General features: G+C 45.7%; 1 protein-coding gene across 1 annotated transcript; it reads left to right on the forward strand.

Annotated features, from left to right (window-relative positions):
* Positions 1-1,443: 1,443 nt before the first annotated feature.
* CLPTM1L (CLPTM1 like) lies at positions 1,444-17,702 on the forward strand. The gene is made up of 17 exons (XM_080933653.1): positions 1,444-1,794; positions 2,307-2,407; positions 3,517-3,706; positions 5,007-5,155; positions 6,179-6,257; positions 8,286-8,403; positions 8,738-8,832; positions 9,506-9,590; positions 10,708-10,811; positions 11,667-11,732; positions 12,211-12,261; positions 12,999-13,081; positions 13,869-13,903; positions 14,695-14,750; positions 14,836-14,880; positions 15,505-15,620; positions 17,138-17,702. Exons 1-17 carry the CDS (start codon positions 1,633-1,635, stop codon positions 17,220-17,222), a joined length of 1,620 nt encoding a protein of 539 aa, XP_080789779.1. The 5' UTR covers positions 1,444-1,632; the 3' UTR covers positions 17,223-17,702.
* The last annotated feature ends 7,132 nt before the right edge of the window (positions 17,703-24,834 follow it).

Below are 24,834 nucleotides of genomic sequence, written 5' to 3' on the forward strand. Positions count from 1 at the left end.
TGTTCATCACAGCAATAAAAACCCTAAGATACTTTTATGCTGAAATAGGTGCTCCATTTCTAGAACCTTTCATTTAACAGCACCATTTTTACAAAATGCCCAATCACACTTCTGATTGCACATGTCAAGACACAGAGCATGCCTATGTGAATAATGAGCTCCAAATCTTCAAGGAGCTTCTGAAAATAGAAGGAAAAAAGTTTTTTCTGCTTCTTCATTTTGATCCCTGCTGGCCACGGTTCTGAGCTCTGTCCCAGCACTAGCCACTTCACTCTAGAAACTGTGTATACTGTAAACCAAGAAATATTTAAGGAGATTAAAATGAAGCCCAGAAGAAACAACCCCTGATACTATTAGTGATACTGTTATGCTTGTAGACTGGAGCCTCATAATGGTCCTTCTAAGAGGCTCTACTCAGCAGCTGACCAAAACAGATACAGAGACCCACAGCCAAACATTAGACAGAGCTTGGGGGGTCTTGTGGAAGAGTTGGAGCAAAGACTGAAGGACCTGGAGGGGATAGAAATCCACAATAAGACCAACAGAGTTAACTAACTTGGGCCCTTGGGGGCTCCCAAAGACTGAACCACCAACCAAAAAGTATACACGGGCTTGACCTACACCCCACCCCCACACATATGTAGTTGTCCAGATTGGTCTTCATTCAAGTTTCCCCACAAATGAACCAAGAGCTGGTAGTGTGTTGTGTGTTGCCTGCCTGTGGATCCTGTTCCCCTAACTGGGCTACCTTGTCTGGCCTCAGTGAGAAAGGATGTGGCTAGTCCTGCAGTGGCTTGATGTGCCAGGGGTGGGTTGGTAACCAAGGGGGCCTCCCCTTCTCAGAGAAGAGGGGAAAGCTGTGGAGAGGGGAGGGGAAGAAAGTGAAGGCTTGCATCGGGATGTAAAGTGAATAAATAAATCAATGAGCTCAGATGGTTCTATCTCTGTGGGTAATGGGTATGTAAGTCCTTGAGACATAACCTACCTCTGCATATGTTAGACAGTACCAACATTTATATTACCCCAACGGAACTCATTTTTCTGAAGAAAGGGGCAACTGACCTGTAAAATGTCTTTTTGACCTTTTCTGGCCATCAACATGTTATCAACACAGTAACCCCACACCCAAGAAATCAGTATTTGAGTTTCCTGAGTCTCCTCCGTGTTTTGGACGCTATCGTAGACTTTGAGGCCAGCATTATGGCAGCTGTCGACCTGGTGTAAGGCTGCAGAGGTCCCAGAATAAAGAGAGCAACGCACAGAAATGAATCTTGACAAGAACCGGGCGCCACCAAGGTAGGTGACCCACTTGCACTCCCCGAGGCATGCTGGGAAGACGGCTCAAGAGGCTGACGTCACGTACGCGCGCCTGTCCTGCGGTCGCGCGTGCGTAGTGGACCACCCGGCTCCCAGAAGGCCGCGCGAGCCCACTTCCGCCGGCGGCTCGGTTCCCGGAAGCGGTGGCCGGCAAATCCGGCGAATCCCGCAGCGCCGGGTGTAGGTATCGGGAGCATGCGGGGCGGCCGGCGGCCCGCGCGAGGCGCGTTGGTTTCCCCGCGGCGGTGGCGGCGGCGCGCGGTGGTTCTCCCGTGAGCGGCGGGCGGCGGCGCTCGGCCCGCAGGTTGCGGCGCCATGTGGAGCGGCCGCAGCTCCTTTACCAGCTTGGTGGTGGGCGTGTTCGTGGTGTACGTGGTGCATACCTGCTGGGTCATGTATGGTATCGTCTATACCCGTCCGTGCTCGGGTGACGCCAACTGCATCCAGCCCTATTTGGCCCGGCGGCCCAAACTGCAGGTGAGCGTCGGAGAGCCCCTAAGGCGCCTCCTAGCCCGGTGCTACCACCCCTACTAGCACTGGTCAGAGACGGGTTGCGGGCTACCAGCGTTTCCCCTTATCACTGATGTCACTTCCCAATGTTCTGGTTAGGTGGCAGTGAGCGCTAGAGTTTGGACTTCTCTGATCTCTGTTACCCCTTGGTGCCCTGTTCTGCCCCCATTATAACTGAAATTGAGTTGCCCTACACGTGTTTTCTAACGGGACCCCAGTGGACGCTACCAGGAGATCTCCAGCCATACGCGAATCAGGCTGCTAGCTCTGCCTTCTCATCACCTGTGTCACTTCCTGGTTCTAGTGGGAATTCAGGACAGGTCAGCTCTACAGTTAGGGTCTTTGTTCACAGCGGTGTCACACAAGGCTATTTTGCCCAAGCTCACCCTTTGAGAGATAGCCCTCAGATTGCTTCCCTCTCACAAGTTACGTTTTCTATCAGGACCTTTTGGCTATTCACTCTTGCTCACTCTTTCCAGCTGAGTGTTTACACCACCACACGGTCCAGCCTTGGTGCAGAGAACAATGTGGACCTGGTCTTGAACGTGGAAGACTTTGATGTGGAGTCCAAATTTGAAAGGTGTGGATTTGGGTCAGATTGCCAGAGATGGGTTCCAGGCTGTCATAGATAGCATTGTGTATAGCGTGAGGACATCCTATAGAAGTACTCCTGTCTAGCGTCTGTGTAAACAGTCAAACTGGTGCTAAGTTTGTCACCTAGAAAGTAGCTTTTACTGCTGTCTTATGGCAGTGTGGTCTACCACAACCCATGTAGTCTCCCAAGGAGTGACATGTTGATCTACCTAGTAGTAGTAGTTCACCTGATATAAGTGACCTTTGGCGTTAGAATATAGATCTCACTGCTCAACTATGTACAGTAACTTGTGAGAATTAACATGGTTTGGCATTTGACATATGATTTTTAACTTGTAAAACTTCAAATACGATTTGTAAGGTTGCTCATCAAATCAAGCCAGACTTCAGCTCCTACCCAGTGCATCACTGTCCAGGCCTGTCAGCCCATGGCCCTAGGGTAGTTACTGACTACCCATGCCTATCCTCTTGAAATGGAGGTTGGACGTCCTGGTGCCATTCACTAGTTTTATAGGAGTGAATTTTGCTTCCTGTTTATCAACCTGTGCCAGGATAGATAGATAGTGAAACATGCACTTTGGAGCCTGGAGGAAGTTGAAGAAGTATGAACAACCTGTCCTCGGCTCCACTTCTGTTTGCACCTGCCAGAAACACCACAGCATAGAGCCAGCAGTTGTGTGTTTAGAGTCCTCTCAGTTCCCCAGTGGAGACACTTCTTTTAAGAAGCTTTAGAGGAGTCTACACCCTGTGTGCTTCTGTAGCGGTTCCCACCATGTCCCTTCTGAGGCTCTAATGGGTGGGGAGTGCTGTAACGTTCACAGTGCTTGGGACACAGTAGTGTTCTGATGTCAGTAAAGTCATGGGCAGGTGGGTTTCATTTTTAGTCATTCTGAACTAAAATTAGATTGTGTAAGTCTAAAGAGATGATTAGCTGATATGTGTATAAACAGTGTAAGACAGGATGATGGTGCACACCTTTAATCCCAGCTACTTAGGAAGTTGAAGCAGCAAGAACCTGAGTTTGAGGACTGTCTGGACTACATAATAAACATGAAACTTAACATACGCATGTTTAAAATGACTCTTCTGTTTTAGGACAGTTAATGTTTCTGTACCAAAGAAAACAAGAAACAATGGGACGCTGTACGCATATATTTTCCTACATCATGCTGGGATTCTGCCCTGGCATGATGGGAAACAGGTACACCTGGTCAGTCCTCTGACTACCTACATGATCCCCAAACCAGAAGAAATTAACTTGCTCACTGGGGAGTCTGCTTCACAGGTAAGGGTCTTAACAGATCACTGTAGCAGGCTTGTGTCTCTTGCTCAGAGTTTGTGTGCATGTCTTATAATGGCAGCTTAAAGGAATTTGAATTATTTTTCATTTGAATTGTATCCCATGGATTTGTAGATATAGTACATCAGGTTAGTGATGAATGGTGATTCCTAGCAGATTCCCTCTCTGGCTCAGGGCCTTCTGCATCTTTGGGTGAGTGTGTGTGCCTTTTTGGAAGAGCATTTATTCTTCAGAGTTCACCTGTACATTTAGGTGAGAGTCATCATGTATATACAGGCACATGCATGTGCCTGCATTCCTGAGTATTTATGCTTGTAATTCAAAATTATAGGAAGAGTATAGGTACTATTTATATTTTGTTCACTTGTAGAAAACTGTGCAAAGGAAATTTTACTCACAAAAGTAGTTGTTCAAGCAAGATGGATCATTCCTGATACCCTAGTACTTGAGGCCGAGACGGGAGGGTTGCCATAGTTTCCAGATCAGTCTGAACATAGACTAAGACTGTTGGAGGCAAGGGAATCATTCATGGGCCCATGGCAGAAAACAAGAGATCTTCAGTGTCTGGCTCCATATTGAATAGAAGCTGAGACAAAACACAAAACAGCTGATGACAACTTTGCAGGAAACAGCCATAGTCTAGGTGTGGGAATGTATTTTCAAATCCTCTTTCTGTTTGCGGTCCACCGCTACATCTCCTTGGGGTGGGTGGAGAGGGCTTCGTGATAATAGTTTTGGGAGCAGGCTGGTATCTTGCTTGATGGGTGTGGAGCTTCTAGAACCGTTAAACTCAGGTGGGTGACTGTTGTTGTGGGGGACGTGAAGTGCTGTGTGAGAGCTGTTTTTCAGAAGGAAGGGTAATGCTGCTTCCTAGTCATCGGGGTTTGAGATAAAGCTGATTGCCCAGAGTTTTCTCCCTGAGTATAGTTTTATCTAGAACAGGTGCCTGAACTTGAGCATCTCTTTCCAAGACTGCACTATACTCACACCTGCTTTAGTGTTGTCTCCTGATAGTCTTTCCCTAGCCCAAAGGGATGCAGGCTTCCTGTTAGATCCCAGCCCTGATCCCTCAGTGCTGCCTCCTCTAGTCTCATAGAACCAGATGGGAGGAAGGAGGATGCGCTCTGAGACTGATAGCCCAGGGTCGCTAGAACAGCCAAGTAGGCCTTCTTTCCTACTTCTGCCAGACTAGGGAGCCAGTGGCTTCTCAGGTGGAGGCCAAGACCATCCTGTTGCCCCAGGCTTGTCTCAGTATGGTAGTATAGCCTCCATTTTTATCCTATAGCAGCAGATAGAAGCAGAGAAGAAGCCGTTGAATGCCCTGGATGAACCCGTCTCTCACTGGCGACCGAGGCTGACCCTGAATGTGATGGTGGATGACTTTGTCTTTGATGGCTCCTCCCTGCCTGCAGATGTGCATCGGTACATGAAGATGTAAGTTTCAAATGGAACCCAGGGAGAGAAGCTACTCTTAGAACTGATGGCAGAGCAGGCATCAGTTTGGTGAGCCCAAATAGAGTATGCCATACCTGACTTCTGGATCCTGCCTGTGTTGTGAGCTACTCTGCCACAGGACCCATCCAGCTCTTTGCTTAACCGCCTGGAGGTAATGATGATCAAGGTAGCTGACAGGATTGAGAGAAAGAGTAAAATTCCAGCTTGTGCATCTTGCTCTTTAGGAAAGTGACCCACCTCACTGAAACAGAAAGCATAAGTTAGCTGTGACTACTGTGTACTCTGTGGCTTTGCCCTGTCCTCATGCTACCTGGGTCATGAAATATCCCAGTTCTGTACCTGGATTCACTTAAAGATTTCATCTCCAGGTTGTGACCTAAATATTGCTTGCCATCCCTAGCTATGTGTGCCTGTGTGGTGTTCAGGAGGGCCAGTGCTGACCCATCAGTATGCCCTCACAGTGTCATGTGGCTTCTGAGAGTGGCTGGCTGACAGTCTCTTCTGTTCACAACATATAATTTCTGTGGTGTTGTCAAAGGTTTCATATTTTCTTCTGTAAGGTTTAAATCTTTATGTGTATATGGTGCTAGGAAATCAAATCAGGACATTGTACCTATTAAACAAGAACTCTACCACCAAGCTAAATCCCCAAAGCTACATTTTTTGTTTATAAATTCTGATTTGTGTGGTACAGAAAAGGCCAGCTCTGACCTTGTCTCCAGCCTTCCTCTCAGGCAGCCTCCTTCCAGGCTACCCTGTGCCATAGCTAGTATCCTACCACTCACTTAGAGGGAGGTGTGTGGGTCTTACTACTGTGGCTATAACTGTGGTCATGGGGTGCTACCATCTCCTACTTCTGTTTGGAAAGTTCTTCTGAGATTCCAGTAGCCAAGATGCAGCCAACAGTGGTGCTGGATGGGATACTCCTGGTTTCTCAACATATTTAGTGACTTGGGGGTAGATCTGATGCTGATCTTGGGTTGTTGTGCTTCAAACCCCCAGGATTCAGCTTGGGAAGACAGTGCACTACCTCCCCATCCTGTTCATTGACCAGCTGAGCAACCGGGTGAAAGACCTGATGGTGAGCCATGTTCTCGATGCTCTGGATGCAGCTCAGAGATGCCTTCAGAGTGGAGAGTGATGCCTCTTAGCACATGTTGGGCCCACATAGAGGTCTCAGTACTTAGTTGGGCTCTAGTTCTTGTGATAGCTGCTTGTGGGGTCTCTTTCTGGTGATAGACTCTTATGGTATTCATCAGGATCTTAGGTGGCAGCCCCACAGAGCTCCACTAGAAAGGCCTGCATGCCTGCTCCTAGTATGTGATGCCTGTGATACTTTGTAGTTTCTTGTACATCTTCTTGTCCTTAGGGATAGTCCTGCTGTGGGGCCAGAGATCCATATCTGAACCAAGCTTGGGAGGGAGCCGCAAATCTTAATATAGCCATTGGCAGTGCCAATGTCCTGTGGAGATGAAATGGCTACTCTGATGGCCATAAAAATGCTATTTTTCCAAAGAGAACAAGAGTGTTTTGAGAGTAGAAGAAATTGGCTGAATTTCTGCTTTTCATTATAAGGAAAATAACAGTGGTTAACACTGAATCAAGTACCATGCAAAATATCTCAGGTTCATTGTAACAGTTGCTGCCAGGAGCTGTGTCAGTGTTTTCTCCAGTGGGAATAGGTTGGGATAGGAAAGGAGAGCTTTGGGGTCACATGAGCAAAGATTATAAGTGAGCACCTGTGTGTCTCCCACTGTCATTTGTTAGTATTCCCTAACAGCCTAGATCTCCTAGTTCTAGATCTCCTCTTGAACAGAATCAAGGCTTAGGGAGCAGGGAGCTTACCATAGGATCCCCCTCAGAGCCTGCCTGGATGTGGCTCAGGATGACAAGCCCCCACAGTCCCTAATATAGGGTCCTCTACTTTGCTAGGGTGTCACCTGTACCTGGATGACCTATGGGTTAGGGACAGAGCAGTCTGTAGTAAGGAAGTCTGACTGACTCCTACCCCCTTCTCTGACTTGGTTTCTTCTTGTTTAAAGCTTATGACACTGGGTTCTGTGAAATGTAGAAGCTGCACTTTGTAAACCTAGGGCTGTCTAAATATGCTGCAAGACTTAATAGTACTGACTTCTTGTAAGCAATTGGGAAATTGTGTCCAGTGACTGTTTTTGTGCCTAGGTATCCATATGTAGATAGAAGCTATAGGCCAACATCTGTAGATTGTGTGTTCTCGTGGTCCTTCTTGTTGGAATCTTTACCTGCTACTACAGTACCTTTGGCAAACCCTACTTAGACATAAGAGTGAGCATGTAGGCAACTAGCTTTGTTTTAGTGCCTATTTTTGTATCTCATGCTTTGTCTCATGTGAGCCATTCCTCCGGAATGTTGTCTTTAGGGGACAGCCTAGTCTGCTAGCATAGTCCAGCCAACAAGCTGTCTGATGGGATCTTACAGTGTCATCCCTGGGACAAGTTTAGCCATTTAGGGTGTGTTCAGAAGCCTCTGCTGTCAGCTTATGACATGTCTTGCATCATCAACATGACCACATTTCACCTGCTATAGGGTGTGAGTTGAAGTGCTATCCCTTCATGGTTCACCTAGTTCAGTCTTCTACTCTTCTAGGATAGGGCATTCTTACCCTTCCTTGGTAAGCTGACCAGTTTCTAGCCAGTGCTAGTTGTGAGCTTGTCTTTCAGTTGTCAGGGCTTGTGCAGCTTGGAAAATGCTGGAGACACATGGAACAGGGTACTACTTAAAATGTTGAGCTCATAGTTAGAAGTAATACATTGGAATATAGTTGGTGAAAAAGATGGGTGCTCAGAGATGTCAGTGGGTGGTTCAGATTGGAGATTGTAGCTGGCAGACAGCTCCGATCCTGTGGAAAAGGCTCAGTCTGAACATGAAAGAGCCTAGGAAGAAGAATGACCTTTCATCAGACCCTGAACCTTGCAAGGCCCACTGGGGCTGGCATGGAGCTGCACAGGTTGTGCAGGGACCTGTCAGGATAGCAAGGTCTGTTGAGATCTGGTGCATGTCTGCAGGGTGTTGTACTGAATCCTGGCCATGTTTGATGGCCCTCCCTCACCTATGAATTCCTTGGTGGCAGGTGATAAACCGATCGACCACTGAGCTGCCACTCACTGTGTCCTACGACAAGATCTCATTGGGGCGGCTGCGCTTCTGGATCCACATGCAGGATGCCGTGTACTCCCTGCAGCAGTTCGGTGGGTGGCCCCAGGGCCCTAGGCCAGGGTGGAATGGGGTGTTTAGTTAATCCAAGCCATGCTGTGGCTACTTGCTCAACAGCTGACACAGACCCACACTGCTGTACTTCCTGCTAGGGGTCATTTCTGGGGTCACCTTTAGCCTTGCAGTCAAGAAACTTGCAGTGCTTCAGTTCCTTTTATCCCGAGAATGTGACTGTAGGAGTTAGAACTACAATTTCTATTGACTTTTTTTCTCCAACAAGATGTATATTTTGTACAGTCGGAAGAATATTTGTGACACTGGATAAGACTAAAATGGCTCTTCTTGAATTATAATGTGTTTTCCTTACAGGGTTTTCAGAAAAAGATGCAGATGAAGTGAAGGGAATTTTCGTAGACACCAACTTATATCTCTTAGCATTGACCTTCTTTGTTGCAGCCTTTCACGTGAGCTGTCCCCTGGGTTCTTGTCACAGGGAATAGGGACAGACATTGGGGTAGCTCATTGGGCAATGGCATATATAGCAGGGGGCAGTTGACCTAGTTCCTGGGTTCTTCCACAGCCTCTGGCCCCTATTGTTGTCCAGGTGCCAATACCTCTAGAACTGTGTTGGCTCCTAGTAGATTCTTCAGCTAGGAAAGTGAGTAGTCCTACCTGTGTGTGTCGTGTGTGGTGCACAGAGGAACTAGAGAGCTCTCTCTCTGACAGTGCTGGGTACAATCAGGGTGCAAAGTAGGGAGGCATGGGGTATAGTGGACCTTCTGGGTACTAGTTACCACAAAGCAAATGTAACTGTCTACAAGAATGACTATAAGAAATCACACGGTGAGAAACTGGACTGTTACAAGTAATGGGTGAAACCTAGATTGGGGTACCTGATTGGCCACACCCCAAATTTGAGTCAAAGATAGATGTTTGAAAAATGTCCCACTAATGTCTCCCTCTAAGTTCCACAATTCTGGCCTTTGAAGCATGTAGCAGTGGGTTTGGTAGACAGTAAACATGTCTTGCTAAACCTGAGGTTTGGGCCTAGTAGTGTACTTGTAGACTTCCTGCTCAGTCAGTGAAAGTGCTGTAAGTGACTAGACTGCAAGCTGCTGTCTTCTCTGTTCTTTACAGCTTCTTTTTGATTTCCTGGCATTTAAAAATGACATCAGTTTCTGGAAGAAAAAGAAGAGCATGATTGGAATGTCTACCAAAGCAGGTAGGGTCCAGGAACAGTCCACCTGCCCAGGGGCTCCCTGTGAAGCTTGCAACCCTTGTCTACTCAGCAGTCCTGGGTTTGTGCTTGGCTATGAGATGTCTCTTAAGTTGGGCAGAATAAGCCCAGGCCCTGTCTCAGCAGTCTAAGCAGCCAGAGAGCATTTCTGAATCCCACTGAGGCTATAGGCCACAGGGCACAGGCCTTCTAAAAGTGTGAGGATATGGAGTTAGTCTTATAGATTAGAGTTGAATCTTATAGATTCCAATATAGCACCAGACTTGTCAGCCAGCTCCCTCCTGCTTGATAGGGCCCTGGCTGCTGGCTTTAGAGTCAGTTTTCAAAATAAATCCCCAGTACTTGGAGTAGAGTCTTCATCAGTGAGACCTGACTTTGCAGAATCGTGTCACTAAATAAGATCCAGTATGGTGGTTTTGCTGTATAAAAGAAGGGACATGGGCCAGTAGGTAGAGTTGTCATGATGGTGGCAGGTTTTGAGGTGAGTATAGGTGCAAGTGTAAAGAATAGAATTGAGAGGCTGTCCGGCAAGAGCTGGATTTGACTGACAGGATCTGGCCCAGTGAGTGTAAAACACAAGGCTTTCAGGGAAGCTGTTCAGTGTCTCATCAAGTACCTATGGAGAACCTTTCTGCTGACTCTGGTAACTAGCCCTGAAATACTATGTCTGCAGAATCCGTCCTGTGAGCAAAAGCATAGTTTTATAAAAACAAACAAACCCTAGAATGGTACAGAAAGAGAAAGTGTAGAGTATGGGAGTACTCAACCCGGCAGCCAACCCAGTATCTGCTTATTAATGTCTTGACTGTCACTCAGATCTAGTACTTGCTTAGACCAGGCCCTCTACCCTCTGCTCCACTCTGGTTTCTGATAATAAAGTGCTTTGAAGAGTTGCATGGTTTGTCTCCCCTGGTACTAGGCATAAAACCCAGGGACTGTACACTCTTAGCTACAGGCTCTACTGCTAAGCTCCGCCTTCAGCACAGCTGTTTGTAGCCGACTGAAGGGAGGAGGAGAGAGGAGATAGTTTACAGGTGGTTGAAGGTGTGTGCAAGGGGTGAATGCAGTTTGCCCTTACCTCCTTGTATGTTCATGTCTCCAGTGCTCTGGCGTTGCTTCAGCACTGTGGTCATCTTTCTCTTCCTGTTGGATGAACAGACAAGCCTGCTGGTGCTAATCCCTGCAGGTGTTGGGGCTGCCATTGAGGTGAGTCTGGGGCACCATGCTTGGTCAGAAGGACGGGTTTCTGTGAGGTCTGTGAACTTCAGCTGCTCTGAGTGCTGAAACAGGCAATCTGAGGACCTACACACCTCAAGAAACAGGTTTAGAGAGGCAGCTGCTGGGTAAGGAAGTCTCTTGGAACAGTATATCGAGTTAGGCAGACCCCATATTAACAAGTTTGATAAGCTCTAAGTCAAACAGAAGGATGATATGACACTGAAGATGCCCCTGGTTTGATAGGAAGTTGGGATGGAACAGTCATGTGAACAGTAGTTAATGCCATTGACACCTTGTAGCTCTGTGCTGCTGTGAGGTGCTTGTAGAAAGGAGCCATAGGAGCCCAGTCTGGAAGGAAGGCACCAAGCAGACCAGATCTAGAGGTCTAGTTCTCAAAGTTAGTTCTGTTGAGTAGCTGCCCTGTGAATGCTTGTTAAGAGATGGGTTTCACTAATGGTAGAACTCCATGGACAGTAATGTGTCTGTCACAGTGACAGCATGAAAAATCCTCTCGAAGGCCATGTTCTAGACCTGACCTTAGTAAATGCTGCTGGCACAAGTTTACAGTGAGGATGTTGAGGAGCCCATGGTTCTTAGTGAGTCTAGGAAAAGACTTGGGGCCTAGGATGAAGACTGGCTTGATTTAGGGTAGGTGTGAGTCCTGGTTTTCTTGTGTTTTACCAGTGGACAGCCATGAGTGTGGTGCAGAGCCTTCCCAGTCCACAGATGGCCATGAGAGGTGGCGGGAAGAGAGTCAGTGACTAATGGACCCAGGGGTGAGGGTGCTAGTCTTGTCATTAACCAGCATCTCAGAATTAAAGGTTTTTCCTTCTCTCCCTTTAGCTTTGGAAAGTGAAGAAGGCATTGAAAATGACAGTATCCTGGAGGGGCTTGAGACCTGTGTTTCAGGTGAGACCTCTGATGATTCCAGATTTCCTGAGCAGGCTGGCCAGGCTGTCATTTTTAGTCCCCTCCAAGTTAGTGCTGAATCTTCTGGAGATACTGCATCCTGTCTGTGCTGCCTAGTACAGAGCTTCCCAGCACACAGACAAATGCATGCAACAGTGCCCTGACGGACGGGGAGGGTCCTCACACAGGCAGACTTTGTGGTTCTTCACTTCAGGACTTCACTAATAGAGCTCCTTTCAGCTTTCTAATCAGTTGCTAATTCTTTCTTCACCTGATTCATCAGAAGACTGGACTGACTCTGGGCCTTTGTGATGGTGGGACGGGGCAGTAGTGACAAGTGCCTAGGTCAGAAGCTGGGTACAACCAGTATTGGCACTGAGGGTCGTGCGGTGGTCGTACACTGTGCATTGCTACAGTGCTAGCTTTGCTGTGGTGATAGTCTCCTGTGTCAACTGACATCTTATTACTCTTACAACAGTTTGGAACCCATAGTGAATCTGAGAGGAAGACTGAGAAATATGATGCTCAGGTAAGCAGTTGAGAATCCTATTACACCAAAAAGTATTGGATTTTTGTAGTAATTCAGGGAGCCTGTCCTGGGAATGCAATAGAATCAGCCTGAATAGCAGCCCTGAGAGTAAACACGTGGGTGTACCCTCTTCCAAAGGAAGGAACGTGCTCCCAGGCCACTAGTTCCCCAGTTTGTCACCTAGACAATTCCTGCCGCTTAGGAGATAATTTCTACCAGCCTGGCTTCTCTGCGCATTTATACAGAGGTCACAAGAAGCTCTCTAGTACCTAGATTCTAGTAGCTTCTCACTGCTGCTAGTGAGTTGGACATGTTGGGTTTAACAGGATGTCTCTGTGCAGGATGGTTTTAGTATTTCAGTTCAAAGCTCAGATGTTTGCATTTCAGATTTTAGTGAGATGATAACAAATACCAAATCAGAGTAAATACAGGCTTCTGGTGCAGTTGCAGCCTGGGTCTGTGACTGCAGGCTTCCTTGGTTTCTCCTGACTGAATCTGCCACTCTGATGCAGGCAGCATTGTCTGATGCATCACAGTCACTGCTGCCTGTGGTGTGCGTTCAGGGTCTCGCTTTAGGGTCTTGAATTCCAAGGCCATTAGACACAGTTGTGCTATCACCTGAAATGTTATTGGGGTCCCATCTTTTTTGCTTGCTCTTGTTGTTACAAGTTGGACAATGCATCCCCTGAGGTGTTTGGCGGTTGGGGTATTTAACTGGAAGCTGCCTTTCCTCACAGGCCATGAAGTACTTGTCTTACCTGCTCTATCCTCTCTGTGTGGGGGGCGCTGTCTACTCACTCCTGAATATCAAGTATAAGAGGTGGGTACTGCAGAGTTTACGCCCTCAAGTCTTCTCACCTGAAAGCCTAGTTTGGTTTCTGAACACAAGGCATCTGTATCTGATAACCCCTCCCCCAAGTCCCCAACCCTTGAGCTGCTAGGAACTCAGGACCCTCAGATGCAGGCCAGGATCTGCTGTTGCTCTGAAAGTCAGTACTAGGCCTTTATCTCCTCTGGGTTGTGAAGAGGACAGGAACCATGACATGCCCTTAAGCATCTCAGGGACTCAGGCTACAGGGACCACAGGGTAGAAGAATAATACATACCTTCAATCTGGGAAGTGCAAGCTTTCCCTTACTGCATCACTGACTTTTGAGTACAGAGATGGTTTGAAAGAGGAAAAAGCTAACACTAGGCTGCTGCTGTGCTCATTGGTTTCAGCTGGACAAGAAGAATCAGGACTAGAAGGCTCTGGACCCTGTGTCAGGTGGACAGATGTGGGCAGTGTGTTTCTGGGGCCAGGCCGATGTTAGGATGGGTGAGCAGCATGAGCCAGATAGGATTCTAGGGTTGAATGCTGTATGTAGGTTCATATCTTACTGAAGTACAGTGAATGTACAGAATGAAATATGTCTATTCAGAGTGGTATTCCCCACATTGAGTCTGCTTCCATACAAAGCTATCTGCAGGCTGCCTTGGCATCCTAGCTACCCTGAGTGCTTAGGCGTTAAAATGGTTTTTCAGGAGGGTACTTTCCTTTCATTTTAATATTCAGCAACATGCCTATGGCCTCTCTGGGGGTCACAACTCCTTTACTTCTATTTCAGTTGGTACTCCTGGCTCATCAACAGCTTTGTGAATGGTAAGTACATGTGTCTCCTTAGTAATAGTGTTTTTAGTGGGCACTGCCTTTCCTGTTCCTCTCCATTACTTGTGGGACAGGTTTCTAGGATGAGAGACTAGTTATAGTTAATCCCTTACCTTTAGCTTGCACGCAGTGCCCAGTACTGTGGTGCCTGAGCATCAAACAAGCCTGTTCCCAAACTTGAATAAATACTCCAATGGATAATCTGTTTACTTCCCTAAAAACAGGCAATACTAGCATTTAGATTCCATCTGACATTTCATCCATAGAATTTCCCAGTGTATGTTAAGTTACCTTTTGTGGACGTGCTAGGAGGCTAGTCAATGCCCTGGTGCTCTGTGTGTGGTTCACAGCACATGGTCTCTGTATACTAGTGTGTCTCATGGCTAAGTGTCACAGAGTCACACTCTCGTGTTATGGAGTGTAATAACTATGAGCAGCAGTAAGGTCAGGCAGCATCACAATAAGCAGGTAGTTCTGGATGGCCATGCTTCCAGGTTTGAGTCCCAGACTTAATCCTGGCACCTTCCCCAATGCACCTATGATGACCCTGGTGCCCAGCAGGGTTGGGGTTGCCCAGCTTGATCCTGGGGACAAAAGTCAACAGCAATCAGTAAAAAGTGAGCTGCTTTTCTGATTTGTCCTTGGCTGTTGGTGAGTTTATTAGCCAGCAAGCTGCACTGTGATGGGGCCAGCAGAGGTCTTTTTGAAAACTGGTGTCCCAGTGTGCAAAGCCCCAGCAGAATGTATGTTTGGTTCTTTTTCATGGGTGTTTTCTGTTTCCATAGGTGTCTATGCCTTTGGCTTCCTCTTCATGTTGCCCCAGCTTTTTGTCAATTATAAGGTAAGGCCAGGGTTTCTCTACTAAGGCAATACCCTATCTTCTCTGTATTGCCTCTGGCTGACCTATGGCATCTTCCTTGTTTCAGATGAAATCAGTGGCGCACCTGCCTTGGAAGGCCTTTACCTACAAGGTAAGCCACAGCTCTATGCCAAGAGTGGCTGGAAGACTCTCTGTGGGGTACATTCATATGAGCTCACCTATGTACACAGACACAAAGTAGTTTTGGCCCTGACCACTTTGTTGCAAACCTAAGACATCTTGTCAAACTCTGAACAGCTACAAACCATGCAGGATGAAAATTCTCCTTGTCATGATAAGGGAGAATTTTGAGTGAAAGGTCATGTTCTTTTTGGTAGTATTATCAAAATACAAATGTGTTTTGGCTCAGTAATTGAGTGTTTGAAACCAGAGCCCTGTGTCTTCCCAGCAGTGCCCAGAACCCTTATAAAGAGTTGGCGAGGCTGAGCTGATTGGAAGCAATTTCAGTTCTCTAAGGAGCCAGCCCGTGTTGCTCTGTTCATCTTTCCCAGCTAACTTCTCCACAGCACAGAGCTGCAGATCCTTGTGGGCCTGAGAAGCTGCTGTCCTGCTGGTGCTGCTCTGATATCTCTGCACTAGATCTCCACTCCCTTCCTGTGACCATTACAGTTACAGGTCCCGTCATCTATCTGTTGAGGGGCAGCTCACTGACTTGGGTTATAAAACATAGGACTCCAGCTCTGTGGTCGTCTTACTGCTCCATCTGGCTTTGCAGGCATTTAATACCTTTATTGATGATGTCTTTGCCTTCATCATCACCATGCCCACATCCCACCGACTGGCCTGTTTCAGAGATGACGTGGTCTTCCTGGTCTACCTTTACCAGCGGTGGTGAGTGTGTACATACAGCACCTCCTCAGTGTAGAGACCTGCACCTGTCTGTCTTCTAGGGCAGACTTGGCAGGTGGTAGCTTTTCTTTGTTGCCCAAAATAGGTTCCAGCTGTGTCTTGTGACAACACAGTGCAGGATTGTTCCATGCACAGTTGTCCTGTGTTGGTTTTGAGAGTCTAGCAAATAGTCCTCAAGCACAGGTCTCCAGTATGGAGTGGTAGTAGAGTACTGGTCATCTCTTAGGCTGCATGCCCTGCAGGTGAAAGTCAGTGGTTCCCTCACCTGCACCTGGACTGTATCCAGCAGCAATAGGTAGTAGCAACGAGGACCTCAGACCAGTAGCACAGCCAAGCTACCAACTCAGCCAAGGAAGAGTCTCTAGGACATATACAAAAATGCAAATGCTTGCCTATCTTCCCTTTCCCTCTCTAGGCTGGCATCTGGCCTTTCCATTGTTTAGATACAGCCCCAGCCTGTGTGCTGTGCCTGGGGTAGGACCAGATTTGGGGATTTCCTAAAAGAAAGCTTAAAATGATAGCAGTGTAGACTCCCCATCTCCTCTGACCTCAGAGCTTGAGTTGATGTTGAGGAAAAGGCTTCTGTGTGGAGTGTTTTCACCTCACCTCCCATCCTTCAATAGTTGAGTCTAGAGGTTGCCCTCCCCCCATACTCCCACCTCCTCAATCTTCATATGGTGACAGCTCCTCTAGCTTCCTAAGCTGTGGCCATCCTATGCAGGATGAGCTTATCTTCCCAAGGCTACTTCACCTGCCTACAGATAGATGTTGTACTTGTGTGTCTGAGAAGAACTGTCATAACACAGTACAACGTCCACATGCTGAATGAGGTCTGGATCCAAGGATTTTATATCTATACTTGGTTCCCTGTGATACACCTGAAGGTAGAAGTAAGCTTGTAGGGAACCCTGACTTGCCTGGTACAGGGTTGTTCTTAGGAATTCTATATCAAGTCAACAGGGCCCTTGAAGTGGTTCCAAGTGTTTATGCAGAGACCCAGGCCCAGGGCTTTTGGTGAAAGTGGGCTAGTTTAAAGTTGAGGTCTGGTTGTCTCAATGTTTAGGGGAAACCAAGAAAAATTTCAAACAGTGGGCACCACATTCCTCCTTACCTAGGATATGTTGCTTCTGTGGGAATGGGAAAGGAAGTCTCAGGATTGAAGAATATAGCCACTGTGAGCAAAGCACTTAAAGCCATGGAAGCTTCTAGAACTACTGTTTTTGTAACTGTGCCTGGAACTTTGCACACTTCCCTACATGAAGGACTCTCCAGGCCCCACCCTACTGCAGGGCTGCTGTCCTTCTCTAGTTAGCCCAGTTCTCATTTCCTAACCCTGCAGGCTGGGGCACATGAGAGAATGGGAGGCAGCCCCAGGACCTGTGTGAAGGTCCCAGATGTTGAAGTGGCTCAGATACTAGAGGATGTTTTCAGAGGAGCCATGTTCTCTGGAGGACATAAGGACTTGCCTTGCTAATAGTCATCCATCCCTACCATTGCAGGCTTTACCCTGTGGATAAGAGCAGGGTCAATGAATTTGGGGAGTCTTATGAGGAGCAGCCCAAGCGGAAGCCCCATCCAGACTGAGCATCTCTCAGCCCAAGCTCCCAGGCGGCACTGCACAGCACAGTTGGGCCATGAGTATTCCTGGGGGCTTTGGGAGAATTCCTAGATACCACGTCTTCTGCGTTGCCAAATCCCTCTGAGCATTTCTCAGTATCCCTGACACCCTCTCTTCTTGTTCAGAAGGAACCATAGCACTTAACCATACACCCACATGAACTTGGGTCTTGGTGATGGTGCCAGTGGGCAGTCACCCAAGGGTAGCTCTCAGTGCATGAGTGTCCCATGGCAGCCAGTGGACACCTGAGCACGAAAGGGAAGGGAGCATGATGAACTTCCACGTCAGCTTGTCCAAGTGCTCCTTATGTGGATTTCACACACACAAAAGTCGTTCTGTACCAACTCTGGGATCAAATGGCTCTTTTTCCCTTTTGTTTAAAATTTGATTGTTTAAAGCTTAATGTATGTATGTTTCTATTTTAAAATAAATTTCTTTGGCTGTGATATTTTTCTTAACCTATAGTAATATAGAAAATATTGCAGATATTACACATTAAACCTTTCTTAGGGGTCAATACAAAAGATAGATTTGTTTCTACATTGAAAGGAGCAAATGTCCAGTGTATTTCCCAGCTATGAAGCCACAAGTGTCCTAGGAGCTCATGTTGTCATTTAAAGCTGCCAGCATTTAAGTTGGTCATATTCTTAGGAGAAATGCTATGGAGAGGAGTAGGCTGAAAAGAAGTGCTTCCAAAGGCAAGAGGACTATATTGGGAACAGTTGGAATGTGCTCTGGTAACATGGGCCTTAGTGTCCCTGGAGGTTTGTGGGTAGTTAAAAATGGTTTCTTTTGCTCCTCTACGCATTCTTTTTTGTCCTAGGTGCCAGGCTTTTCTCTGAGAGTTGGTCACCTGGAAGGCTACTGTAAGTGGGACACATTCATCCTTACTTGTACCTTCCTGGATGAGGTATGGTTTGGGGGTAGTAAACTGAAATCCAAGTGTTAGTATCAACCTGATTCAGTGACTCAAAAGACAAACGTTGGTTTCAAATAGTCCCTTTAGTATTAGCAATTAAAATGCCGATGCAGAAATGCAGTCTTAGATATGTATAGTGGGTGACATCCCTAAAGATCTTTAAAGGTACCCCCAGCAAGGCACATGACATTCAGAGGTTCATTATACTGGGTTCTGGGGTAGGAGGAAGTCTTGAGGCTGAATTGGAGGTCCTCACCAGACAGCAGAAGTCAAAGGCAATAAGATCTGCTTAGGATATATGAGGATGGGTCACCCAGATGTGGAGGGTGCCTGTGATAGCATAGCCAGTCTGAGCACTGAGGGAGTAGAGGCCTCTCTACATACCAGTGTCAGAACATTCTCCTGCCCCAAGGAACATGACTACATCAGCTGCTTCAGCAATGGTAACTCTTAAGAGACACAACCATGGAAAGACCCTGGAATGCTATATAAAGTCAGCTGACACTCCATGGCTTAGAACAAGATGGGTCTCCATAGATCAGCTCTGAGGAGGGACAAATCTGGGCATGGGGACTCTGGGGAACTTTCTTACCTACCTTTTCAATTTCTCGAGCTGTAACTTCTATTTCATGGCCTATTGGCCCATCCTCATCCTTTCCTCTTGCTCTTCTACTCCCCTTGTGATATTGTCTCACACCTCATTGCCACCCTTAGGTATGCACAAGGCAAACTGACTCTTGAAGACAGACTTAAAAGTTCCCACATGGACTGTGGTGAGATAAGGAGTTTGTCCACATATCATTCATTTGAGGATCGAGGAGCAACAACAGACTGTTAGTGAGTGCTCAGCTCAATAGTGCAAGTTTTCTAAAAGGATTAAGTGTTTATTTTCATAGAATGGGGGCTATGGCAAAGTAAAGAAGTCTAGTGGTCTAGTTCAGACTTCACTGTGACTGACCTGATTGGGTGCCTTTTTGTGCCCTTGTTAACTTGGTTGGTCCCTGAAATGCTTGTTTTATTTTTCTGTTTTTCCCGTAAGTGTGTATCTGTAGTGCTATTATTGTTGGGTATGACACACACTTATAGTACCTGCACTCAGGAAGTTGAGGCAGGATCACTTGGGCTCAGGAGTTTTCTAGGCTAGCCTATGAAATATAGACAGCCATCTAAAAACAGAAAGTAGCAGTCAGTGGAGCTGAGCTTCCAGCAAATCGGTTAGTGCTGAGGAGAAAACATGGGGTACTGAACAAACAACATTTGGGAAACCCCAAAACATGATGAAAACTGGAAGAGGTGTAAATCAGAGAACTCTGAGGGAAAATAAAACTCCAAGTCATCACAGTATTCATCAAACTGCTGAGATGCAGCCAGAGAAAAATTGTAAGATGTGTGACATACAAAGCACAGAAAATGAAGCTGAGGCTGTCTTGTGGGAACAACTTGAAAAGACCTAAACCACTGCAATGAATGCATTCTTCTTAGAATTTGTTACCCAGTCTAGCTAGATACAATTCAGATCCTAGGGGGGTTTCACAAAGTTCATTAACACAAAACAGAAGCAGGAGTGGCTAAGGGGGACAAACACACTGATAGGAATTCAGATCTGCCCAGTGGGGAGTGCTCATATGATGACATTAGAAAATGTACTTGCATGTTGTTTAAATCATTTTCATTGGCAACCACATCAGGCTAAGTAAACATTGCTTTGAGGATCATAACATTTGGAAATTATGTCTACATTAGCAGGGAAGGCAGCAATAGCATTCCAGTTACTAGATTCTCACAGAATCGTGAGTCACAATGGCAGAGACAGGTTCTGAGAAAATGTCCTTGTGTAAACAGTATGCTGTACAACCTGAGTTGGCTGCAGTATCACTAAGCAGTGTTGTCCTACAATACTATCATAAATGTGGTCCAGTGATGACCAAAGCATCTTCTAGCATTTTGCATATGACTAAACAGATACAGTACAAATCAAAGGTGTACTGGGATAGTTTAAAAGATACATACTACAAACCCTGAAATTTCTAAACCAAAAACATGTATTTCCATTAAGCCCTCATACAACAATAAGTACTCGGCCCAAGTCATACAAAACTATAATCCCAGTCTTTGAAAAGCAGGATCAGGAATTCAAGGCTAGCCTCATCTCTGTATGTGAGGTTAAGGCCTGTTTTGGGCTACCTGAGAACTTGTTTTTAAAAAAAGAGAAAAAAAAGCAAACAGGCAAAAAACAAGACATGAAAATGAAGGAGGGGTGGATGGGTCAAGTAGAAAATAGAGTAAATAAGTCAAAGGCTCTTGCTAGTTATATTAAATATAAATGGCTTGCACAGCTCCAGTTAAAGGCAAGGATTGTCAGACTGGATTAACCCAACTGTGTACTGCCTTTAAGAAACCTGTTTTAAATATAAAGGCAAGAATAGGTTATAGACCACATTCATACTCAGCAAAACAAATCTAGGCTGACCCTACTGATATCAGGGAACATGGGTTTCAGGAGAAAAACATTTCCAGGGAGTAAAATATGTCTTCTCATCAGTTTGTCATAGGAAAATGGTATGTTTATTTATATGCCCAGCCTCAGAGCTTCAAACAAGTAATCAGAGATTGGCCTACAAGGAGAAAGTCAAATCTATATCCATCAAATGACAAAGTCCCATGGCCCTGACAGCATAAGCATGCAGTAGGTCTGTAAGGATACAAGAGGCATGCAGGACACACTCCCCATACCACCAAGTTAACATTCACAGGCTCTACCCCCATAGACACTAGCAAAATAGATTCCTAAAGAACACATGGAAGGTTTACCAAGGAAGGCAATGTTCCTGACAGACAATTTAAGTATCAAGTTCAATTAAACTTTGAAATAACCCATGGATCAAAAAAAAAAGAAAACATGGTGACATTACTTGTTATCACACTACTTGAGAGGCTAAGGCAAGAAGATCACCATAAATTTGAGGCTATCTTGGGGTATATTAGACAAACCCTGTCTCTTAAAAGGTGGGATGTGGAAAATATTTTCACCTGAATTGAAAGCAAAATGCCAAAATACTTATGTGCTAAGCTGGACATATGGCAGTTGGGTAATAGGAAAACTTGCTGTGTCTCTTATAATTCAGAAACTGAAAATGGTTTAAATCTCCAAGGCGTTTCTGTTAGACCAAAAAAAAAAAAAAAAAAAAAAAAAGGACAAGGAAATGAATCTTGAAGTAAAAAGGATATAATAAAAATCGTAGAATTCAAAGAAACAATAGAAAACCCACAGTGAAAGCTAGGACCTCCAAAGCTGGTTTAAAAGACTAAGAAACTGCTACAATACCAGGTAGGTTGGTGAAGCAGAGACACCAAGTCACCAGTCTGCACATTTGGAAGTAACAGGAGTATATTGTGGGTGGCTTTGTACCAGTCTATCTTACAGTTTAAGCAAAACACAGATAATTTGACCTCAGACTTGGGTACTTTTGACCACCTCTTTCCCTTTGAAACATTGCTATATAAAATCTCACAAGGAAGAAAAGCCCAGAGAAGGTTCTTACCTCAGAAGTGCTTCAGTGTCAGAAGTCCAGCACAGCTTAACTCTGAGGCCTCTCCCCACTGAATAAACATTTGCTTCACTCCCCTCCTGAAAGCCTGGCTTTCCTGGTACATGAACAGGAGGGTGGCCCCTTGGCCATGCCCTTCCATGCATGTGCTCCCTCTGCCATCCCATCATCATGAATCCCTGAAGTCTGGGGGAGTCACCCATGGCGAAAAGTCTTCTCTTTCTGTCTGAGTTTAGGCTTTTCTTTTTCATTGTGTAATTTTCTTTGGTAAGTACTATATCAATAATTCATCTATGTCTACTCAACAACGGAAAAATTTTAGCCTGTTTTCAACATGTATGTGCTTTCCTGGATGACTTTATCCTTTCAATCTGTGCTGAGTCTAACTTTAAGTTTACTTCCATATTCTTTTCTTTTTACGGTAACTTTACTTGATACCTGGTTCATTTATTGAACGTTTTGTTCCTTTGACTTATGGGGGGTGCTGTTTGTTTGTCTTTGTTTGTTTTTGAGAGAGGGTTTCTCTATGTAACAGCCCTCGTCCTGAACTCACTTTTTAGACCAGGCTGACCTCAAAATCAGAGATCTACCTACTTCTCCTTCCCAAGTGCTGGGACTAAAGGCATGTGCCACCAATCCTGGTGCAATTTATATGTGCATTTTATCTCAAGAAGCTCTGTTGGCTTCTTGAAGTCTTCTGACCAGCTCCTCAGTTAGATTCGGCCTTCCAGCTTTTGTATTCTAAACATAAACTCATGCAATGACTATGTTCAGTAGCTGTGGAGTTTTTACATCTAACAACACTGTGGGCACATTTTTCTTGTTTCTTCCTACACTCATTCTTGCACTTCTGTGTTTGGACTTTTTAAATTTTGTTTTGTTTTTTAATTGAGATACTCCTGCTTGGTAGCTCAGAATTGCTTTGAACTCATGTCAATCCTGTTTGGCCTCCTAAGTTCTATGTGTTTGGAGGGTTTTTTTTTTTTTTTTTTTTTTTTTTTTTTTTTTCGGTTTTTCTTCATATTTTGTTAAGCTATGAATTCTAAGACTTAAAATGTGAAACATTTGTTGTTATAGTCTAGGGAAGACTTGGCAGGAACCAGCACTGCTTCCAGAATTGTACATATACAATTGTACATATACAATTGTACATATACACACAGAGAGACAAACACACACAGACACATATACACTCATACACATATACAGACATACACACATACAGACACACACACACACACATCACTGTGGTGAGCCAGAAGCCATAGAGTGAGGATCAGAAACCTAGAGTAAACGACTGGTAGGTAACAAGCAGACTGTGGTGGGTTTATTAAACAGGTCAGTCCCCCCATATATCTTTCAAAGATCTTTCCAGCTGCTATTAAATTGTGGCACAGAAGAATGAGAACCATTAAAAGCCTCCTGAAGTGGGAGAAGAGTTGGAAGTGGCTAGAGGCAGCCATCTCCTTACAGGGGCTCAGCTAGGCCTTCCTCTGCTCTTGAGCAGTGTCCGAAGCCAGTGGCTTAATCTTACACCTCTCTCCCTTCCCTTGCTACTCATGATTACAGCCAGCTCACGTTGGAAGAAACATCTCTTCTGAAAGGCTTCACAGAGACCCCATCCTCCGAGAAAGGACTGCATAGCCTGGCCAGTCCTGTGCTTACAAAGGGAACAATTAAAAGACTTAATTCCATAAGCAAATACAACCTTTCCAAGACCAAGTGGATGATTTTATCTTACTGTTTTCTTATATCTCGTCAAATAACTTCCAAGGGCTCAAAAATCCAAAGATGTAAAAAAAGGAACTGAGCTCTGTTTGCCAAGCCGTGAGGATTAAATAATGACATTCAAAGAGATTTTTGTGCCCTAAGTACTTTTTATTGGTTTTCATAGATGGTTTAATGTGCAGGATGAAGCAAACAGAGATGGGAGTGGTATCAGTTGTGAAGGAAGGGGTACTGAGAGAACAGGACAAGGTAACCATCTAAGGAAAGGTCAAGTTGGTTAGTGCCAGGACTCTTATGCCCAAAACTAGTACACACTCCTTAGGTGCTGTTTGGGAAGTCAGGGAGTCACCCGCCTTGGGACCTGTAAAAGTGTGTGGTGGCATTCACTCACATGCTTCCTGGGCTGTTTGACGTTGGTGAAACAGTGGGTATGAAATTGCTGTGTCGGTGGCAAACTATGTAAATGAGAATTATTGTTTCCATCTTGACCACTGAGAAGTAAACCAGTGCCAGTGATCTCCAAACGTGCCCAGCAATAGCCAAACAGCAGCACCATCCAGACCCTTGCTCTGGTTCTGGATGGGGAAATCCAGCGGGAGTCACTTGCTGCCAGCATGTTGGAGTAGCAGACTGGAGAGCATGGCAGGTCCCTGAGGATTTCCTACACAGTTTCCTATGTGGGTAGGGACACTTGGGGTCCTCTCTCCTCCACCTCCTTCCCTGAGCGATTATAACCTCTACCACTGTCTGTCTCAGGGATAGCTCCTGGGGTGCAGCCACTCCCAAAAGAATCTCTACCTGGCCTCATGTCTCTAAGAACAGCTTTCTAAAGCTGGCCTGTTGCAAGAAGGCTCTCTTTTTCATCATAGACAACTTCTACACGTTTTCTGCTTCAGTCTTTTAGTCTGTTTTTATTTGATCCTGATGCTTGAACCCAGGGCTTCGTGTGTAGTCAGCATGTACCACCCCATCCCCTCCTCTTCTTTGTTTTATGAGGTAGGGTCTCACTTTGCCCAAGTGGACCTTGATCTCACCATGTAGCTGGCCTGGTTTGGAATTCTTTCTCATCCTGCCTCTACCTCCCAAGATTACAGGTGTGCACCACCATGCCCAGCCATATTCTTATTTTTTAAACTGTTTTCTGTGCTGGATTCTTCTTCATTGTTGTTGGTATAAATTTCTCAGTCCGGGCCCATATCTCCTAAGTAGCAGAACTAAGCAAATCTCAAACACACCCCTCGAAAAGACTGATGCCCACTAAACAGACTTCTAAAATAGCTCCTGTAATCCTGAGCATTTACAAGGCAGCAGACCTCCTATAAGGGAGTAAATACAAAAAAGCTCCTGTTCAAATGCTAGGCCGGTGGATAGAAGCAATTTCCT

The sequence above is a fragment of the Micromys minutus genome (assembly GCF_963924665.1).
Source record: "Micromys minutus genome assembly, chromosome: 20".
NCBI lineage: Eukaryota > Metazoa > Chordata > Mammalia > Rodentia > Muridae > Micromys > Micromys minutus.